Here is a 19,361-nt window from a genome sequence, read left to right as displayed (position 1 = left end):
AGCTCTAGCTGGTCTGGCTCAATAGATAAGAGCATCTGCCTACAGACTGAAGGATCCTGAGTTCGATTCCAGTCAAGGGCACAGCCTGACATGCAGGAGGCAGCCAATCAATGATTCTCTCTCATCATTGATGTTCCAATCTCTCTCTCCCTCTCCATTCCCTCTCTGAAATCAATAAAAAAAATCTTAAAAACAAATGAGTAAATCAAACCAAATTCTTAGGAATAAATGTTTAAAAAGAAGCACAAGGCCTGGCTGGGTGGCTCAGTTGGTTGGTACATCATCCCATACACCAAAAAAAAGTTGTGGACTCTATTCCTGATCAGGGCACATACCTAGGTGCTTCTCTCCTTCTCTCTCTTTTCCCTCTCCCTCCCTTCCTCTCTCTAAAATCAATTTTTTTAAAAAAGGAATGCAAGACTTACACAATGAAAACTACAAAACACCACTGAGATGTTCAAAAAATACCTAAATAAATAGGAAGGTATCCCAATTTCCCTTACTGAAGACACCACTAAGACAATAAAACCCAAAAAGATCTACAGATTCAGCACAATCTCAATATCCCTTTTTTGTACAACTGGATACCCACATGCATAATAAGCTGGGCCCCTACCTTACACCATCAACAAAAATTCAAAATGGATCAAAGCTCAAAATGTAAGAGCTAAATATGTAACTTTTAGGAAAAAGCATAGGAGCAAATCTTCCTAATCATGAAGGATTAGGCAATGGTTTCTTGGATAGATTACCAAAAGAACAAGCAAAGAAAGAAAAACATATTAATTGGACTTTATAAAAATTAAAAACCTTTGCCATGGCCAGTGTGTCTAAGTGGTTAGAGTGTCAACCCAAGCAAGAAAGGGTTGAGGGTTTGACTCCTAGTCAAGGGCACGTACCTGGGTTGCAGGTTCACTGCCCACCCTCACTCCTATCCGGGAGCGTGCAGGAGACAATCAATTGATGTGTCTCTCTCATGTCAATGTTTCTCTCTCTCTCTCTCTCTCTCTCTCTCTCTCTCTCTTTCTCTCTCTTCCATTCCTTCCCTCCCTTCCACTTCTCTGAAAAGCAATGGAAAAAATATCCTCAGGTTGAGAATTAACAAAGAAAAAATAAATAAATGGAAAAAAAATTAAAGACCTTTGTGCTTCAGGAAAATGAAAAAACTGCCATCTGGTGTGGCTCAGTTTGTTGAGCATACTCCCATGCATGAAGGGGTCACCAGTTGCATTCCTGGTCAGGGCACATGCCCAGGTTGTGGGCTGGATCCCCAGTAGGGGGCGAGCAGGAGGCAGGCAATCCATGTTTCTCTCAATATTGATGTTTCTATCTCTTTCTCTCCCTTCCTCTCTCTCTAAAATCAATAAAACATGTTTAGAAAAAAAGATAATGAAAAAAAAGCCCACAGAATAGAAGAAAATATTTGCAAATCATAGCTTGGTAAAGAACTTATATCCTTATATCCTTGTGTAAACTACTATAATCTACACTAATAAAAGAGAAAGATGCAAACTGACTGTACCTTTGTGACACCCACCAACCAATCAGGAGTATGCAAATTAACCCAACAAAGATGGCGGGTTAATTTGCATACACAGGTGCCAAGCAGCCGGGGGCGGGGCGGGACACAGGCGTTCCACACCACCCCAGCCGGTCAGGGCCTCTGGGCAGCGTGGGAAGGCGGAAAGGTGCAAAGGCGGTGCCGGCAGCCAGGGGAAGGAAGGCCCATTCTTGCACGAATCTTTATGCATCAAGCCTCTAGTGCAACAATAAAAAGTAACCCAACCTTTTTTTTCCTTTTTGGTTAATCCTCACCAGAGGATACTTTTTCCATTGATATGTAGACAGTGGAGGGGAGGGAGAGAGAGATACATCTATGAGAGAGAGAAACATCAATATGAAAGAGACACATATATTGGTTGCCTCCCGCACCTAATCTGACCTAGGCCAGGCTTGAACCCACAACCCAGGTATGTGGCCTTGACTGGGAATTGAACTTAAGACCCTTTGGTGTGTGAACCAACGATCTAACCACTGAGGAACAACAGCCAGGGCAAAAGTAGCCCAATTTTTTAAAAAATAAGCCAAGGATTTGCATAAGACTCCAAAGAAGCTGTAGAGCCCTAACTGGTTTGGCTCAGTGGATGGAGCGTCGGCCTAGGGACTCAAGCGTCCCAGGTTCAATTCCAGTCAAGGGCATGTACCTTGGCTGCAGGCACATACCAAGTGGGGAGTGTGCAGGAGGCAGATAGTCAATGTTTCTCTCTCATCGATGTTTCTAACTCTGCCCCTCTCCCTTCCTCTCTGTAAAAAAATCAATAAAATATATTTTTATAAAAAAAGAAGCTGTAGAAATGCTCAATAAGCACATGAAAGGATAGATGTTTGACATCATTAGTCATCAGGGAAATGTAAATCAAAAGCAGGATGAGATACAGGAACACTTCACACTCAATAGAATAACTAAAAAAAAAAGTGTTGGCAAGAACATGAAGAACATCGATAACTGGATTGTACTATAGTGCGGCCAGTGTGCAAAAACAGTCTAGAGGTTTCTCAAAATGTTCAACAGTGTCACCATATGACCCAGCAATAACAGTCCCAGATTATAGAACTGAAAACATATATCCACACAAAAAACCTGTTCACAAATGCATGTTAATAGCATTACTCATAAGAGCCAAAATGTCCATCAACTGATTTGATGGATAAACAAAATGTGGTATTATCAATACAATGGAATATTATTTGATAATAAAATGGAATTAAGTGCTTATACGTACAACCACATGGATAAACCTAAAACATTATGCTAAAGAAGTCAGGTGTCGCTCAGTGGTTGATTATCAACCTATAAACCAGGAGGTCACGGTTCGATTCCCCATCAACGCACATACCAGGATTGCGGGCTCAATCCCCAGAGTGGGGCATGTAGGAAGCAGCTGATCAGTGATTCTCTCATACACATACACATATGTCTCTCATATCCCTCTTCCTTCCTATCTGAAATCAATAAAAATATATTTTTTAAAAAAAGTCAGACACAAAATGCCAAAGATTATTAAGATTCCATGTATATGAAATCCAGAGACAGAAAGTACATTAGTGGTTGCTAGGGACTAAGAGAGGGGAAGAATGAAGAGTGACTGGAGCCACGGGTTTCTTTTTGGGTGAGGAAATGTTCAGAAATTAGATAGTGGTTTGGTTATTCAACTCTGTAAATATGCTAAAGCCATGGAGTTCTACCTTTTGTTTGTTAATTCTCACCCAAGGATATTTTTTCAATTGATTTTTAGAAAGAGTGGAAGGAGAATTAGGTGGTGGGGAGGAAGGGAGGGAGGGGGAAGGGGGAGAGACAGAGAGAGAGAAAGACATCAATTGGTTAACTCCCACACATGCCCCAGGCAGGGCCATGGATTAAAACTGCAACCCAGATACATGCCCTTGACTGGGAATCGAACCCATGACCCTTTGATGTACCAGCTGACATTCTAACCACCTAGCAACATGAGCCAGAGTGAGCTGTACTTTTAAGAGGATGAATTTTTCAATGAGTTACATCTTGATTTTTTAAAAAATATATTTTATTGATTTTTTTACAGAGAGGGAGAGGGATAGAGAGTTAGAAACATTGATCAGCTGCCTACTGCACACCCTCTATTGGGGATGTGCCCGCAACCAAGGTACATGCCCCTGACCAGAATCGAACCTGGGACCCCACAGTCCGCAGGCCGACACTCTATCCACTGAGCCAAACTGGTTAGGGCAGTGACAGCAAACCTATGACACGCATGTCAGAGGTGACACGTGAACTCATTTTTTTGGTTGGTTTTTCTTTGTTAAATGGCATTTAAATATATAAAATAAATATCAAAACTATAAGTCTTTGTTTTACTATGGTTGCAAATATCAAAATATTTCTATATGTGACATGGCACCAGACTTAAGTTAGGGTTTTTCAAAATGCTGACACTCCAAGCTCAAAAGGTTCGCCATAACTGGGTTAGGGCATATCTTGATTTTAAAATGCTGTTACTAGCGTTCTTAAATTTTTAATTATGTAAGTAATATACTCAAAGTTGTAATACTAAAACATTCTTATGCAAAATGATACAAATGTAAGATATTAGTCTGATTTTTTTAAAGTCCATGCTTAAAAAAGGTATCTTGGAAAAATTTAAAAATAGGAAGTATAGAACATCCAAACTCCAGATTATTTATTTACCAAATAAATGCTTAATATTCCTTTTCCCCTCAGATATTGTAAGTATCTTCAATAAGAATTCCCATTGGAGCCTGGCCAGTGTTGCTCAGTGGTTGAGCATCTATGAACCAAGAGGTCACGGTTCAATTCCCCATCAGGGCACATGCCCAGTTGTGGGCTCAATCCCCAGTGGGGGATGTGCAGGAGGCAGCCAATCAATGATTCTCTCTCATCACTGATGCTCCTATCTCTCGCTCCCTCTCCCTTCCTCTCTGAAATCAATAAAAATATATATATAAAAAAAAAAAAAAAAAAGAGGCATGGAAACCTGGAACAGACTGATGAATCTCAGAGGAAAAAGGGAGGGGAGGAAAGAAATTAACCAAAGGATTTACATGAATATATGCATTACCGATAGGCACAGACAATAGGGTGGTGAAACCCTAGTGTGAGGCGGGAACAGGGTGAAGGAAATGGGAGCATCTGTAATTCAAAAAATTTAAAAAAATAAACGCAATAGTTAAAAAAAAAAAAATCAAGCAGTCCAATTAGAAAAAGGGCAAAATATGCAAATATATTTCATCAAAGAGGAGATATAGATGGCGAATAAGCACGCAAAAAGATGTTCAAATTACCTACCAGAGAAATGAAAATTAAAATGATAATGAGGACCTTGCCAATGTTGCTCAGTGATTAGAGCATTGGTCCCAAGCACTGAAGGGTCATGGGTTCAATTCCCAGTCAAGAGTACATACCTGAGCTGCAGGTTCAATCGGGGCCCAGTTAGGTGTGTGTGTGGGAGACAATGAATCGATGTCTCTCTCTCACATCAAGGTTTTTCCCTGTATCCCCCTTCCTCTCTCTCTAAAACCAATAAACATATCCTCGGTAAGGATAAAATACAAAACAAAAAAGTAATGAGATATCATTACATAACTGTCACAATAGCCAAAATAGTGACAACACCAAATGATAGTGAGGATGCAGAGAAATTGGATCACTTAAACACTGCCGGTGAGAATGTTGGCACTCACTCTAGAAATCAGGTTGGTAGTTTCTCATAAGACTAAACATAACATCTACACTAATAAAAAAGACGATGCAAATTGACCATACCTTCACGACACCCACCAGCCAATCAGGGGTGAGTATGCAAATTAACCCAACAAAGATGGCGGGTTAATTTGCATGCACAGGTGCCGAGCAGCAAAGAGCAGGGTGGGACGCTTGCGTCATCGCCATGGCAACAACACAGGCATTCTGCATCGCCCCAGCCACCCTGGGCCTCTCAGCAGTGTGGGAAGGCAGAAAGGTGGCTCCAGGCCTGAGCGAAGGCGGTGCCGGCAGCCAGGGGAAGAAAGGCCCATTCCTGCACGAACCTTCATGCATCGGGCCTCTAGTTATCAAAATATCCAGCAACTGTATTATTGGGCATTTATCCCAGAAAAATGAAAACTCACATTCACACAAAAAAACTCTACATGAATGTTCATAGCACTTTTACTTCTAATAACCAAAAAGCTAGAATAAACCCCAATGTCTTTCAGTAAGTGAATAGTGCCCTAGCTGGTTTAGCTCAGCAGATAGAGAGCCGGCCTGTGGACTGAAGGGCCCTGGGTTTGATTCCAGTCAAGATCACATGCCCGGGTTGTGGGTTCAATCCCCAATGGGGGACATGCAGGAGGCATCTAATCAATGATTCTCCATCATTGATGGTTCTATCTCTCTCTCCCTCTCCTTTCCTCTCTGAAATCAATAAAAATCTCTATATATAAAAAAAGAATGGAGATATATCTACCTGCTCATATGACAAGATCTGTCCTTAAACATATTAACCAAGGTATTAATACATACATCATGCCACTTGTGTTACCAAAATATTAAAACACACACACACACACACACACACAAAATTCTCATTAAATATTAAGGATGGAAATGAGGGAGAGGATGAGGGGTGATAGAAATAGAGACTTTTATATTCCATTTTTAAGTCTGCCTTTTTTTTTTTTTTCCATTAATATTTATTACTTTTCTACCTAAAAAGATTAATAATGATTTCCTCAAATGGTTACATCAGAGATCATTTTTTTAAAAGTTTCAGAAACCAATCTACAATGAAAATCAAACCCTGGAAACCAGAAGGTGAAAATGAAACATTAATATCTATGACAAAAGGTAATTGGCAAAAAAGCACAACGTAATAAACATTTAATTGTTGGGGTACAGAAAGATACCGATCCTACTGCACAAATTAAATTCTGTTAGCAAACAAAAATGGATCAAATCCCTGATTATTAAACAAAAATATAAACTGTCAACAGTAATGTCCTTATCAATTAAACAAGAGAAAGAATTTTGGAAGAATAGAAACAAAAGCAAAAATGCAAAGATGTTTCTCAAAATTCTTGGCATATAATAGGTTATCGCTTTCTGAGGACCTACTTCGGAGCTAGCTGCTTCAAATAAATTGTCTTTTGCACCCTCTCAAACAACCCTGCAAGTAAGATAATAGCCCTAATTTACAGATGAGGAACTGTATTAAAAAGACTTCTCCAATTAAACAGGTAGCACAATACACACTCAGAGATTGGTCCCACATAAAGGCATGATATAATATCCTTAACTAAAGGCCCAGTGCACGAATTCATGCATGAGTGGGGTCCCTGGCTGATGATGAGGGCCAACAGGGCCGGGCCAAATGGGGCCTGCCAGCTGTGGGGGTAATGGGGGTAGAGATGGGGCATGGGAGTTGGCTGCTGACCCCGAGGAGAGAGCTGGCCCTCGGCCCCCCTGGGAAAGGGGCCACATCCACTGCCACCCACCCCCGGTTCCCTGTCCCAGCCCAAGCCCAAAGGCCCCGGTGGGCTCGGGAGAGGAGGCGATGGTTGCTGGGCTGGGCCTGTTTAAGGACAGATCTTGTGGGAGTGCACTGACCACCAGGGGGCAGCTCCTGCGTTGAGCATCTTCCCCCTGGTGGTTAGTGCATGTCATAGCAACTGGTCAACTGGTCATTCTAGTTGTTCAGTTGTAAAGGTCGCTTAGGCTTTTATATATATAGACTAGAAGCCCGGTGCACAAAAATTTGTGCACTTGGGGGCGAGGGGGGGCCCCTCAGCCCGGCCTGTGCCCTCTCCCAGTCTGGGACCCTTCGGGAGATAACGACCTGCTGGCTTAGGCCTGCTCCCAGGTGGCAGAGGACAGGCCCAATCCCTAGGTGCAGCCCCTGGTCGGGCTCAGAGCAGAGCCGATTGGGGAGTTGGGGCGCCACCCCGTCACACACAGAGCAGGGCGGATCAGGGGGTTGGGGCACCGCCCTCTATCACCCACAGAGCAAGGCCGATCAGGGGGTTGGGGTGCCGCCACTGTCACACTCAGGGCAGGGCCTATGGGGAGGTTATGGCTCTACCCCATCACACACACAGCAGGGCCCGTGGGGGGGGGGGGGGGGTTGGGACACTGCACACTGTCACACACAGAGCAGGGCCGATCAGGGGTTGGGGCGATGCACCCTGTCACACAGGGGTTGGGGAGCTCCCCCCGATCAGGCAGAGCAGGGCTGATCAGGGGGTTGGGGCGCCTTCCCCTGTCACGAACAGAGCAGGGCAGATAGGGAGGTTGTGGCCCCGCCCTCTGTCACACACAGAGCTGCAGGGTGATCAGGGGGTTTGGGCGCTGCCCCCGTCACGCTGATCCCGGTGCCAGGAGGCATATTACCCTTTTACTATATAGGATAGAGGCCTGGTGCACGGGTGGGGGCCAGCTGGTTTGCCCTGAAGGGTGTCCTGGATCAGGGTGGGGGTTCCGCTTGGGTGCCTGGCCAGCCTGGATGAGGGGATGATGGCTGTTTGCAGCTGGTCATACACCCTTCAGGGTGGGGGTCCCCACTGGGGTGCCTGGCCAGTCTGGGTGAGGGGCTGAGGGCTGTTTTCAGGCTGGCGGGTGACTGAAGCTCCCAACTGCTCCTTTTTTTCTTTCTTTTTTTATTCTGGGCCAGCTTTAGTTCTGGCTCCAGCTCTGAGGCCTCTGCTGCTGAAAGCAGGTATCTGGTTTGTTTGGGTTCTATAATCGAAACACTGTATCAACTCCAGCTCTGAGATCCCCGCTGGCTGAAAGCATGTTTCTGGGGTTTTGTTTAGCTTCTATATTTGTAACAATGTTTCAAACTGCAAGCTCAGAGGTTGGCAAGGCAGGCGGGGAATGTTGGAGTCCTCCGTCACTGAAGCAAGCAAGCCTCATGTTCGCTTCAAGCTGCCTGGCTGCCAGCCGCCATCTTGGCTGGCAGTTAATTTGCATATCACCCTGATTAGCCAATGGGAAGGGTAGCGGAGGTATGGCTAATTACCATGTTTCTCTTTTATTAGATAGAATTAGGGAATTAAAAGTGAAAACGAAGAGAAAAAGTAATGCTTGAGAGATGTTAAGAAGCTCAAATTCAAAGGCCTTAGAAATTGAGTGCATAAGGAGATCAAAACAAAAAATATCTTAAATTTTAAAATTGGTACACTGAGGATGAGAGCCGAGATTTCACTCATCACCTTCCTAACTTAAAATTACTTCCCTATCTAATTTGTATTTCTATAATAGCACCATTCATTCTTTTTTTTTACTCAACAAATATATGATCTCTAATACAAAGAAGACACCATGCTACACACTGCTAAGACGCAAACATGAATCAAACCAGGAAGATAAAAGCATGAGTGAGGAAACAGTGTAGAGCAAGGCACCACTAACAATTGGGTTTGGCTTAACCCAAGATGCCCTGGGTAAACACATGCATGAGATTTGGAATGGTCAGGATGCTGAATTTGGCTTTATTTGGTAGGCAAATGGGGAGAGAAGTAAGGCACTAAAGATAAGTCTTTAAGCACAGACCTCCTATTTCTTATTTCAGAGGTCAAAGGTGACTATGTATAAGAAAAATAAACAGGAAAAAAACTATATGAAGACCAGTGATAAAGACTCCTAGCAGAATGAGAATGAAGACATGAAAAGACTAAAGGAATAAATATAATTTAGAAATAACATAAAAATTCAACTCTATAGCATGGCATATAAGGCCTATCTTTATACCCTATTTCCTGACAATCCCATTCCTCCCAGATTCCTATCAAAGAATTTCTTGACACTTGCATATGCTATTCCTTGTTACACACGGGCATGTCTCTGCTCAAATTATATATAATAACTCATCTGTGACGTTCTTCCTGATTACTCCAGGCATACCTTCCTTCACTCAGTACTGCCTCTGTAACACCTACAAGACCACTAAGTATTCTGTATTGTCACTGCTTACACTTGTCTTCTCCACACAGTAAAGTACCTTAAAAACACAAACTAGCCTAGCTGGTATGGCTCAGTGTTTGAGAGTCAACCTATGAAACAGAAGGTCATGGTTCGATTTCCTGATCAGGGCATAACATATAAAATTGATTTCGGAGAGGGGGAGAGAGAGAGAAACCTTGATGAGAGTGAATCGTTGATCAACTGCCTCCTGTGTGCCCTCTACTGGGGATCGTGCCCGAAACCCGGGCATATGCCCTTAACCAAAATCAAACCCAGGGCCCTTCAGTATGCAGGCCAACGCTCTATCCACTGAGCAAAACCAGCTAGGGCTATAAAAATATTTTTTCAAAAGAAAAAATAAACCCACAGACTAACTCTTTCCTTTCTTTTATACTAGCAATGCCTAGCAAGGAGGAGGCACTCAAATATGTTTTAATCATTTAAATGAATAAGTGACTCCAAGGTTTCCAGCATTGAACAGAAGGAATGATGCCATCATTAATACAGAAAGAAACAAATGCTTGGCAATAAAAAAGAATCTGGATTGGCGATTAGATTTCTTGGTCTGAAGCTCCGAAGTCGAGAGTTTTCACAGCAGAGTAGCAGTAAAGTGAATCAATGAAAGTGGACGATACTGCAGAGAATTAAGGAAAGAGGACAAGAGCAAGGACTTAAAAAGAACTGTTTAAAGGAGTAGTGGTGAAAATGCTGCAAATCTAATAGGATAAGTACGGAAGTATCATTTGTGACTTATGAAAGAACAGCTTTGGTTGAGTGGAGGATACAGAGGCCAATCCAGAGAGCTTTAAGGAGAGGTAAATAAGTAGACAAAGCTTCCAAGAAATGCACCAGTAAAGGGGAAAGATAATTGGAGGGTTATAGGACAGAAGAAGAAGGTCCCTTTAGAAAAATGTCATCCTGTTTTGAGGCAGAAAAAGTGATGTAGTGGAAAGATAGAGAACAAAGATCCCAGAGGAAGAAGAATGAGTAATGAATAAAACAAGGTCCTACAGCTAGGAGAGTCAGATAGAGAGCAGAACCTGAGAGGTGTGGCGATAGGATCAGGCAACAAGACAAGCCTTGGACATCATCTACACCCATTCCTCTCCTTTATTCTCAAATCCCAGCTCCACTTTTCCACAAATCCAGGCAATCCCAAAAGGGCAGTCAATTTCCCCCTTCGAAATAATATTAATGTATTTACCCCTTCTTTCTACTCCTGACTCTGCTCAAGTCTTAAGTTTTAACTACTATTGTAGCCCTGATGCAGCTGAGTTGGTTGGAGAATCATCCCGATACACAAAGGTTGCAGGTTCAATCCCCAGACAGGGCACATAGATGAATCAACCAGTAATGCATGAATAAATGGAACAGCAGGCCAGCTGGCATGGCTCAGTGGTTGGTATCAACCTTTGAAAACCAAGAGGCCGTGGTTCAATTCCAGGTCAGGGCACATGCCTGGGTTACTTGGTCAATCCCCGGGTTGGGGCATGCAGGAGGCAGCCAATCTCTCCCATTATTGACGCTTCTGTCTCTCTCTCCCTTTTCCTTCCTTTCTGAAATCAATAAAAAAACAAACAAACAATTTTTTAATTAAAAATAAATAAATAAATGGAATAACAGATCAATGTCTGTCTGTCTCTCTCTCCTCCTTCCGCTTTCTCTAAAAAATCAATCAATAAAAATAAAATTTTAAAAGTAATTACTATCACAACAGACTCCTACATCCTAATCTTGCCTCTACTCTCCCCAGTCCAAGTTTTTCAAACATAGATTTCATATCATTTCTCAACTAAAACCCCTAGCTGGTTCCCAGTTCCTATCACATCAATACAAAATGCCAGAGTCTGTATTTCTATGCCCTATTACCCAACTACCGCCAACCTACCAAACTAATATCCATCAAGCACCTTCTAAAAATACTATGTTCATTTAATTCTCCACATCCAAAGTACCCTTCTAAACCAAATCCAACCAAGCCCAAAATCAATTCAAGTTCCATTTCTTCCTTAAAGCCTTGACTACTCTAGATTTCATATCTCTACACACATCTTCTTTAACCACTTAAACATCAATAGAACAGAACTTAATACAGGGAGTGGTTTGTGAATATTTTCTGTATCCCCAAGACTGGTACAAGGTAAATATTATTAAAACACCAAAATACCTGTTTTTAAATGGCAATAAAGAAGTCTCTTTTCAAACATCCACCCATGGACAATATATAGTGTCTATCTCCACCTAATGAAGTACTAACTAGTATAACAGTGCAAATCAATTACAAGGGTAAACCACAAACAAATCTAGCAAAAACATGCCATGTTTCTTCAAATCAATGTAAATAAAAAAGATCCCTGGCCGGTCTGTTCAGTTGGTTAGTGTGTCCTCCTGATATGCCAAGGTTGTGGGTTCAAACCCCAGTCTGGGCACATACTGGGAATCAACCAATGAATGCATAATAAGTAGAACAATAAATTGATATTTCTCTCTTTCTGTTTCTCCCTCTCCCTCCCCTTGCTCTCTCTCTTCCTCTCTCTAAAACAATTTAAAAATAATAATTGTAAAAAAGGAGAGAGAGAAACATCTGTGTGAAGAAAAAAACATCCATTGGTTGCCTTCAGACCCCACTAGGGATTGAACCCTCAACCTGGGTATGTGCCCTGACCGGGAATCAGACCCACCATCCTCTGGAGCAGCGGTCGCCAACCTTTTGGACCTCACAGACCACAAGTGGTCTGTGGACCACCGGTTGGCGACCACTGCTCTGGAATATGGGATGACTCTCCAACCAACTGCACCACACCGGACAGGGCAGTAATTCTTGAAGCTGGGTGGAGTACACAGGCATTTCTATTCTCTCTTCTTTGGTATATGCTTGAAATTTTCCATAGTAAACATTTGTAAAAAGAAAACCTCACTAAAACTGGTTAAGTCCTTAAATATTTTTCTAAGAATTTATTTTCCTACCCTGACCAGTTTGGCTCACTCAGTGAATAGAGCCTGTGGACTGAAGGGTCCCGGAATCGATTCTGGTCAAGGGCACATGCCCGGGTTGCAGGTTCGATCCCCAGGAGGGGGCATGCAGGAGGCGGCTGATCAATGATTCTCTCATCATTGATGTTTCTATCTCTGTCTCCTTCTCCCTTCCTCTCTGAAATCAATAAAAATATATTTTTAAAAAAAGAACTTACTGTCCTTATGATCATGATGAGAAAATGAAGAAAATTAAAGTACATATGTCATCTCTTTATTGTACAATTTCACTGGACAAAATTTTTAAAAATCTATTTGATTCTTCCCTTATAACAAACTACAGGCCTGGTGCACGAAATTCGTGCACTCGGGGAGGTCCCTAAGCCTGGCCTGTGCCCTCTCGCAGTCTGGGAGCCCTCGGGGGATGTCGGACTGACGGCTTAGGCCCAGGAAGCAGGCTTAAGACAGCAGTCAGACATCCTTAGCGCTGCTGCGGAAGGTGGGAGAGGCTCCCGCCACCACCGTTGCGTTTGCCAGCCGGCTTCTAGCTAAGCAGCGTTCCCCCCTGTGGGAGCGCACTGACCACTAGGGGGCAGCTCCTATGTTGAGTGTCTGCCCCCTGGTGGTCAGTGCGCATCATAGCGACGACCAGTCATTCTGCCATTCAGTTGATTTGCATATTATCCTTTTATTATATAGGATAGTTGCCATCGTAACTAAAATTTTGATAAAGGTTTAAAAAATTTATTTTTATAATTCTTAATTTTACTTTTCAATATGAAATCCTAAATAATTCTTTTTCTCCCTGTCTACTTATGAGAAGTTAGTCCCCATTTTAAGTGGAATCATTTTTAGTGGTCCTCTTCTTTAGATAGAAGATCACCAGTATATGTACATCAGATCATCCTGGAACTAGCTACATTCTAAGAACTTTGAGGATCCCAAATTCATGAGTACCATCATAGTACAAATTCTCCATAAAATATCTAAGTGAGTAAGAATAGAAAACAAACAACTTGGCAAATCAACCTAGTGAGACAACTATAAGTTACTTTAGGCACAGACAGGTGTCAGAGACCTTCAGAAGTCACTAAGAGAGAAAAAGAAAAGAGATAAAGCCAAAAGAACTCAGTTAATTCTATCTTTCAAGGGTTTCAGTACTGTCTCCAATAACCTCAAGTCCCTTGTACGTCTTCCATGACATCTCTTTTTTACTAAAAGGCTATGAAGACCCAATGAGACAATAGAGATGAAAGCACTTAATGAACTAAGGTACTGCCTGTTTAAACTTGGAGTTCTGGGGACCAACTATCCTTCAAGATGTTATTCAAGCCCTGGCTGGGTAAGCTCAGTTCGTTAGAGGATTGTCCCCATATGCCAAGGTTGCAGGCTCAATCCCTAGTCATGGCACATACAAGAATCAACCAAAGAATGCATAAATAAGTAGAAAAACAAATTGATGCTTCTCCCTCCTTTTCTCTCTCAAATCAATAAATAAAAAAATTTTAAAGATTTAATCCAGGGTGGGGGTAAGGGGGAGAGATCAACCAAAGGACTTATATGCAAGCATATAGGCCTTACCAATGGACACGGACAACAGGGGTGGTGAAGGCATGAGTTGGGGGGGATAGGGGGTAAATAGGGGGTAATGTGGGGATAAGGACACATATGTAATAATTTAAAAAAAGACTTAATCTAGTACCTACAATGTACATAGTAGTTTATATAGACAGTATATGTACACTGGCAGGAATTAGAAGATATCAACCCAATTAAACATAAAAGCACCAGGTCAGGATTATTAACTAAAATGACAAGCATTTCACATTACTATATGCAAAGAAAATAACTGAAGAGCAAGCACATAAAGATAAGCTGAAGAGGTTGCTCGTTTGTCAGAGGAGCCAAACAGTCTGCTTACAGCTAGCTATACAAAACAACAGACAATATGATCTTGAATTATGTGTCTTTATCTAATTCCAGACATGGGGTTTACAATCCTAATAACTACTCTTACTTTCGCCAAGAGAATCTCATTCTATCACAATACTACAGACAAAATAAAAGACAAACATTTGCTAAGGATTTTCTAAAATTTCCAGCCCTGAGCACAGGACCTAATACAGAGTAAATACTGGCTCCAATATTTTCAATTGTTTTTAACAGAACCAATACTCCACTGGTATCTCTTTGATGAGAACCAACAATGAGATTTCTACTTCTATTTGTATGCTTCTAGAGAAATATCTATCTCCACCATTAGTTCTAGGTTTTTATGTAAATACAAAAGCCAAACTATAGGAAGTAGTAGTAAGAATACAAAAAAAACTGTATTACTTGTACTCACTGTAAAACTACTTTTGCCCCACCCTGTATGTATGTGTATGTGTGTGTGTATGTGTGTGTATATATATACACATACACATATATATATGATATATATAAATGTCTATGTGAACCCAAGAAAAAAAACGATTTTGTCTGAGCTGCCAACAGGTTGCCAACATAGCTTATCGACTCTAAAAATTATCTAGAACAATACAGACTCAAGATAACTACCAAAACAAAATTATTAAATCTATAAGTACCAAGCTAAGAAAACAATACCAAAGCATATTTAAGATACATATGAATCAATAGAAACAAAAGTGACACACCCACATCTCCTTTTGTAACTTTAAAGAACAGCAGGGCTGCCCTGGCCAGTTTGGCGCAGTGGATAGAGCATCAGCCTGCAGACTGAAGGGTCCCGGGTTCTATTCTAGCCAAGGGCACATGCCTGGGCTGCGGGCTTGGTCCCCAGTGGGGGCCCTGCAGAAGGCAGCCAATCAATGACTCTCTCATCATTGATGTTTCTATCTCTTCCTCCCTCTCCCTTCCTCTTAAATCAATAAATAAATATAAAAAAAAAAAAAAGAACAGCAGGGCTACATGGTATAGTATAGTGAATTACTTAATGCACTCAACACAATTATCACATACCATAAAATTCCAGTTAAATCTTGACATAGTATTTCAGAGACATTTGTTAGGTGGAAAATTGGACTGATGTCCAAGAAGTTCATTCAACTCAGTTACTTTCAATTTGTGCACAAAATGCACTTCAACACTCAGCAAGAGTCGCCCCGTAAACTAAGAAAATAAGCCGTGCTCTACGTGAAAACAGGACACCAGCTAATTAATTGGTTCTCCTATAACTCAGCAAGCCAAAACAACACAAAAAAAGTTAAACAAATGTATACCTCCACCTTGAAAAATTAGATCTAAACTAAATCAAATGCCTTTAAAAGTTTAACTTAGTCCTCAAAGGAGAGTTAATTGGGAAAATCTAGAAAGAACCAAACTCATACAATAGAGATAAATTTAAAAATCAAAGTAATGTTTCCCCCAAAAGTTTATCATTAGCAACAGGCTTTAAGCTGTGAAATAAGCAACCAAAAACCAATTACTTATGTTTCCATTTAAGTTGCCTGTATATATACATTAATGTATATATTTAAGTTGTACCAAAAACTGCTTACAAATGGTAATTCCTGGGAAGTAGATGATGATGAAGTTCCAGGTAATTCTAGCATGTTTCCTAATGTACTGGTACTGGAGTCTGGATCATCCTGAAAAGATAAATTTACTGAGTTTAATTGCTCTTCTATGGTAACGTTTGTATCTCCTAGTGAAAAGGGGGCTGGGAGAAGGGCTGCTTTTTCATTGCTGCCGTCCACTTCATTTCTTTGCTTATTTTTCTGTGTTTCAGTTTGAGGAGCTAATGGCAAGAATGGCGATTTGACTGCACCATGTCTACTCTCTGGTGTGCTGTCTTGTTCATTTCCCATGGCCACGTCTACACCATTCTCTGATTTAGGCTCATAATTGCAGGTGGCATTGGTCTGAGTTTCCTCAAAGATCTCCTCTATACTCTCATCCTCTGTGACTGGCTGTTCTGGGTCCATTTCAGAATCTACATCTGCATCGTCCACACAAGTAAAATTCTCAAAGTGCAGAAAGCCATTCTTGACAGTCTTTGTTACTTTTACCTGGAGTTCAGGGGAGTTATTACAAGAGGGTTCCTGTTTCATAGCAAGTGCTGTTGGACCACCAGGACTCAAGGAAGTGCAAACAATTGGCGAATGAGCTCTTGAATCACTTTTTTCAGGGTCTTGAAAGGATTCTGATCCATCAGCAGACCCATTTAAATACTCTACATTGATCATGGAGGCCAAATCCTGTAGTTTCCGCAGTGGAATGTAACAAGATGGAGAATCTTGTCCATAAGCATTTTGGGATGTTCCACTGGCAGTCGATAACTGCATAGTACACTCATTAAGTGGCTCAGAAAAAGTGGATTGACCATTACCGAAAGGGCTGTCCTTGTCTTCAGGGGCATCTAAATTGACTGGATTGGAAAAAGGCAGCAGACAATTTCTTCTGGGTAGTTCAGAGGTCTGATCCATCCTGCGCCAACATCAACCTGGAATCCAAAAACACAGCAATTAATCTGAGTTAACAAGTCATAGGACTTATCTTCAAAATGGCAGCCACTTCTCAAGGCCTAGTGGCCTCGATGTCTTTCTGCTGCACTTCCAAGGGCAGAAAAGTTCCCCAGCTGATGATAGAAAAATGGCCTCGGTGAGCCTCCACAAACTCCATCTTCCCGGAGCTGGGCAGATCTTGCCACATGCAAACAACCCATCCCTTTTTCCTGCACTGCAGACTGGCGGACAGTAGGGCTGAACTAAAATCCAAATCCATTTGGCAGTACAAATTCCCAAAATCTCAAAATAGGAATCCTGGTCTCCCTCCCTCGCTGAGGACCTAGCGGCCGATCTCCGGAAGGGAGGGGGATAGGAGGTTCGAGAGCGGGGTCCCAGATGCTGCACAAAAACGTCCCCCCCACCCCACCCCCTTCCTGGCTCCCTCTGCTCAGCGGTCACAATAGCGCTGCACCCTGCGCCCAGCCGGCGCCAGAGCCTTTTTGCTACGACCGTCCCCAGGCCGCAGGCCAGCCGGCCCAAGCGGGTGGGTGCACCCCGAAGCTCGCCTTTCTGACTGCAGACCAGCTCGGTCCACGGCTGCAGGTCCCAGAGACTGGGACGCCGCAGGGGGAGAAACGGAGGCAGCCGGTGAAGCCAAGTCAGGGCAGCAGCAGCTGCTGCTACAGCTTGACAAACATGGCTGCTGCCGACGCCGCCGCCGCCGGCCCAGGCCGCGCTCCTTCCCGCAGCCGCCGTAGCACCTCCGGGCCGAGCCGATCGCACTCATCAATATTCAGCAGCGAGCAAAGTTTACCGCGGGAGGGCAGCGGGCCCGGTGCCCCCGGCCGTCTACCCGAGGGGCGGCGGAGGCCGAGGTGCGCGCGGGAGGCCGGCGGAGCACGGGCCGTGCCGGGAGGAAGTTCGCGGCAGCAGCCGGCCGGGTAGGCCTGAGCCCGGCTGGTAGTGAACGAGGAGGAAGGGGGCCCGCGGCTGCAAAGCCGCCGGCCACCAACCCCGCGCCGCGCCCGGTCCTCCCCCGCGCCCCTCACCTCACCACCACCACCATCTTCCCCGCCCGGCCGCCTCCTCCCTCCTCACGCCTGCCCGCCGCCCACCCCAGTGCACTAGTTACCGTGCCCCGTGCCCCCTCCCGGGCCGGCTGGGGGGAGGGGGTGACCCTCATTACACTGGGGCGCGAGCGGAGCGGTGGGGAGAGAGCGGAGCCGCTCGCCGCACCCCCCCTCCCCCCGCGTCTCTCTTCAGGGGAGAAGGCAGCGAGCGCGACCTGCCCCGGCCTAGTCCTCCGCCACCTCCTCCGCCTCACACCCCCACCGCGCGCGCCCCCGCGGCGGCGCGTGCGACCCAGCGCCTCGCACCCGCCCGCGTGCGGCCGGGGCCCCGAGTGCGCGCGCCCCCCCCCAGCCCCCACCGCGCGCGCGCCCCCTAGCCTCACGCTTCGGGGTTCAGGGCGGGTGAAGTCGGGCTCGCGAGCGCGCCGTCCAATCAGCGGAGCCGTCGCTGCAGCCCCCTCCCCTCCCCCGGAGCGACCGCTCGCAGCCTGGGCCTACGGGCCGGCCCGCAGCACGGGCGGGGCCTGGGGCGGGCTCCCTCGGAGCCTCGCGCGCCTCCCAGGAGAGTCGGGGCCTACGGGCGTCGTGGGTGGTACTCCGGTCCCCGCACCTACCTCGGGGCGCCGCGCTGGCCCCAGGCTGCACACTGCTCCCGCACCCGACCCGTCCCCAGCCCCGACCCAGGCGGCAACTGGCCCGGCTGAGGCCTGTCTGACCGCCCCGCCAGCCCTGCTCAGGCCCGCGTCAGTCCCGGCCTCCATCTTAGGTTATCGCCCAGGCTCCCCATCCACTGGGCACCTGCCCTCAGCCCGCTCGGCTCGGCCCGAGGCCAAGGCAACCCCCCCTCCCACCGCGGGGCTCACCTGGGGGCTCGGGCTGGGGTCTTCGAAGCCTCAGGCCCCGAACAGGCGCGGCCGCAAGTGATCCCCGTGCCCGGCCGCACCCCAAACCCACACCACCACCACCACAGACCAAGCTGAGCAGGAAACAAAATGGAGGCAGCAGCTCGGGTCTGCCTCCCCGAGCCCAGCCCGTGCCGCCCAGGCTCCCTCCTGCCGCAGGCCCGACGCCCGTGAGGCGGGGGCCGGCTCGTCCCGGGCGCCGCCAGCAGCCGCCGCAGAGCCACGCCGACAGGCCGGGGACTCGGCCCTGCGGGCCCACAGCCCCTCACCCACCACCCCTGCCCTTCCCCCTCCCCCTCATGCCGCTCCCTCCCCCTCGCCCGGCCTTCAGGGGTGAGCGGCGACCAGGAGCCGGGTCGGCTCGGGTTACCCGCCTGGGCACTGCCCGCCCAGCCGTGGCCTCGGCTGGGAGAGGCGGCCGGGCGACCCCCGCGCGGAGCCCACCCCTCGCACC

General features: G+C 45.3%; 1 protein-coding gene across 10 annotated transcripts in view; it reads right to left on the bottom strand.

The window, feature by feature from the left end:
• NSD1 (nuclear receptor binding SET domain protein 1) overlaps positions 1–19,054 on the bottom strand; it is a 148,595-nt gene extending 129,541 nt beyond the window's left edge. The window contains exons 1-3 of one of the 10 annotated variants that reach the window (XM_036315188.1): positions 18,869–19,038; positions 16,818–16,931; positions 15,988–16,077 (exon numbers count right to left, since the gene is read on the bottom strand). In XM_036315188.1, coding sequence (XP_036171081.1) covers positions 15,988–16,077; positions 16,818–16,847 — 120 coding nt within the window. In that variant the 5' untranslated portion in view covers positions 16,848–16,931; positions 18,869–19,038. Of the gene's footprint in view, positions 1–15,987; positions 16,932–17,501; positions 17,734–18,067; positions 18,283–18,388; positions 18,511–18,868 lie in introns of those variants that run through there. The other 9 variants (XM_036315189.1, XM_036315191.1, XM_036315190.1 and 6 more) reach the window with 9 other exon arrangements.
• Positions 19,055–19,361: the final 307 nt, after the last annotated feature.

This window comes from Myotis myotis, unplaced genomic scaffold (assembly GCF_014108235.1).
Source record: "Myotis myotis isolate mMyoMyo1 unplaced genomic scaffold, mMyoMyo1.p scaffold_m19_p_6, whole genome shotgun sequence".
In the NCBI taxonomy this organism is placed as follows: Eukaryota; Metazoa; Chordata; class Mammalia; order Chiroptera; family Vespertilionidae; genus Myotis; species Myotis myotis.
The sequence above is the reverse complement of the archived record's forward strand: the minus strand, read 5'-3'. Positions and strand labels throughout refer to the sequence as shown.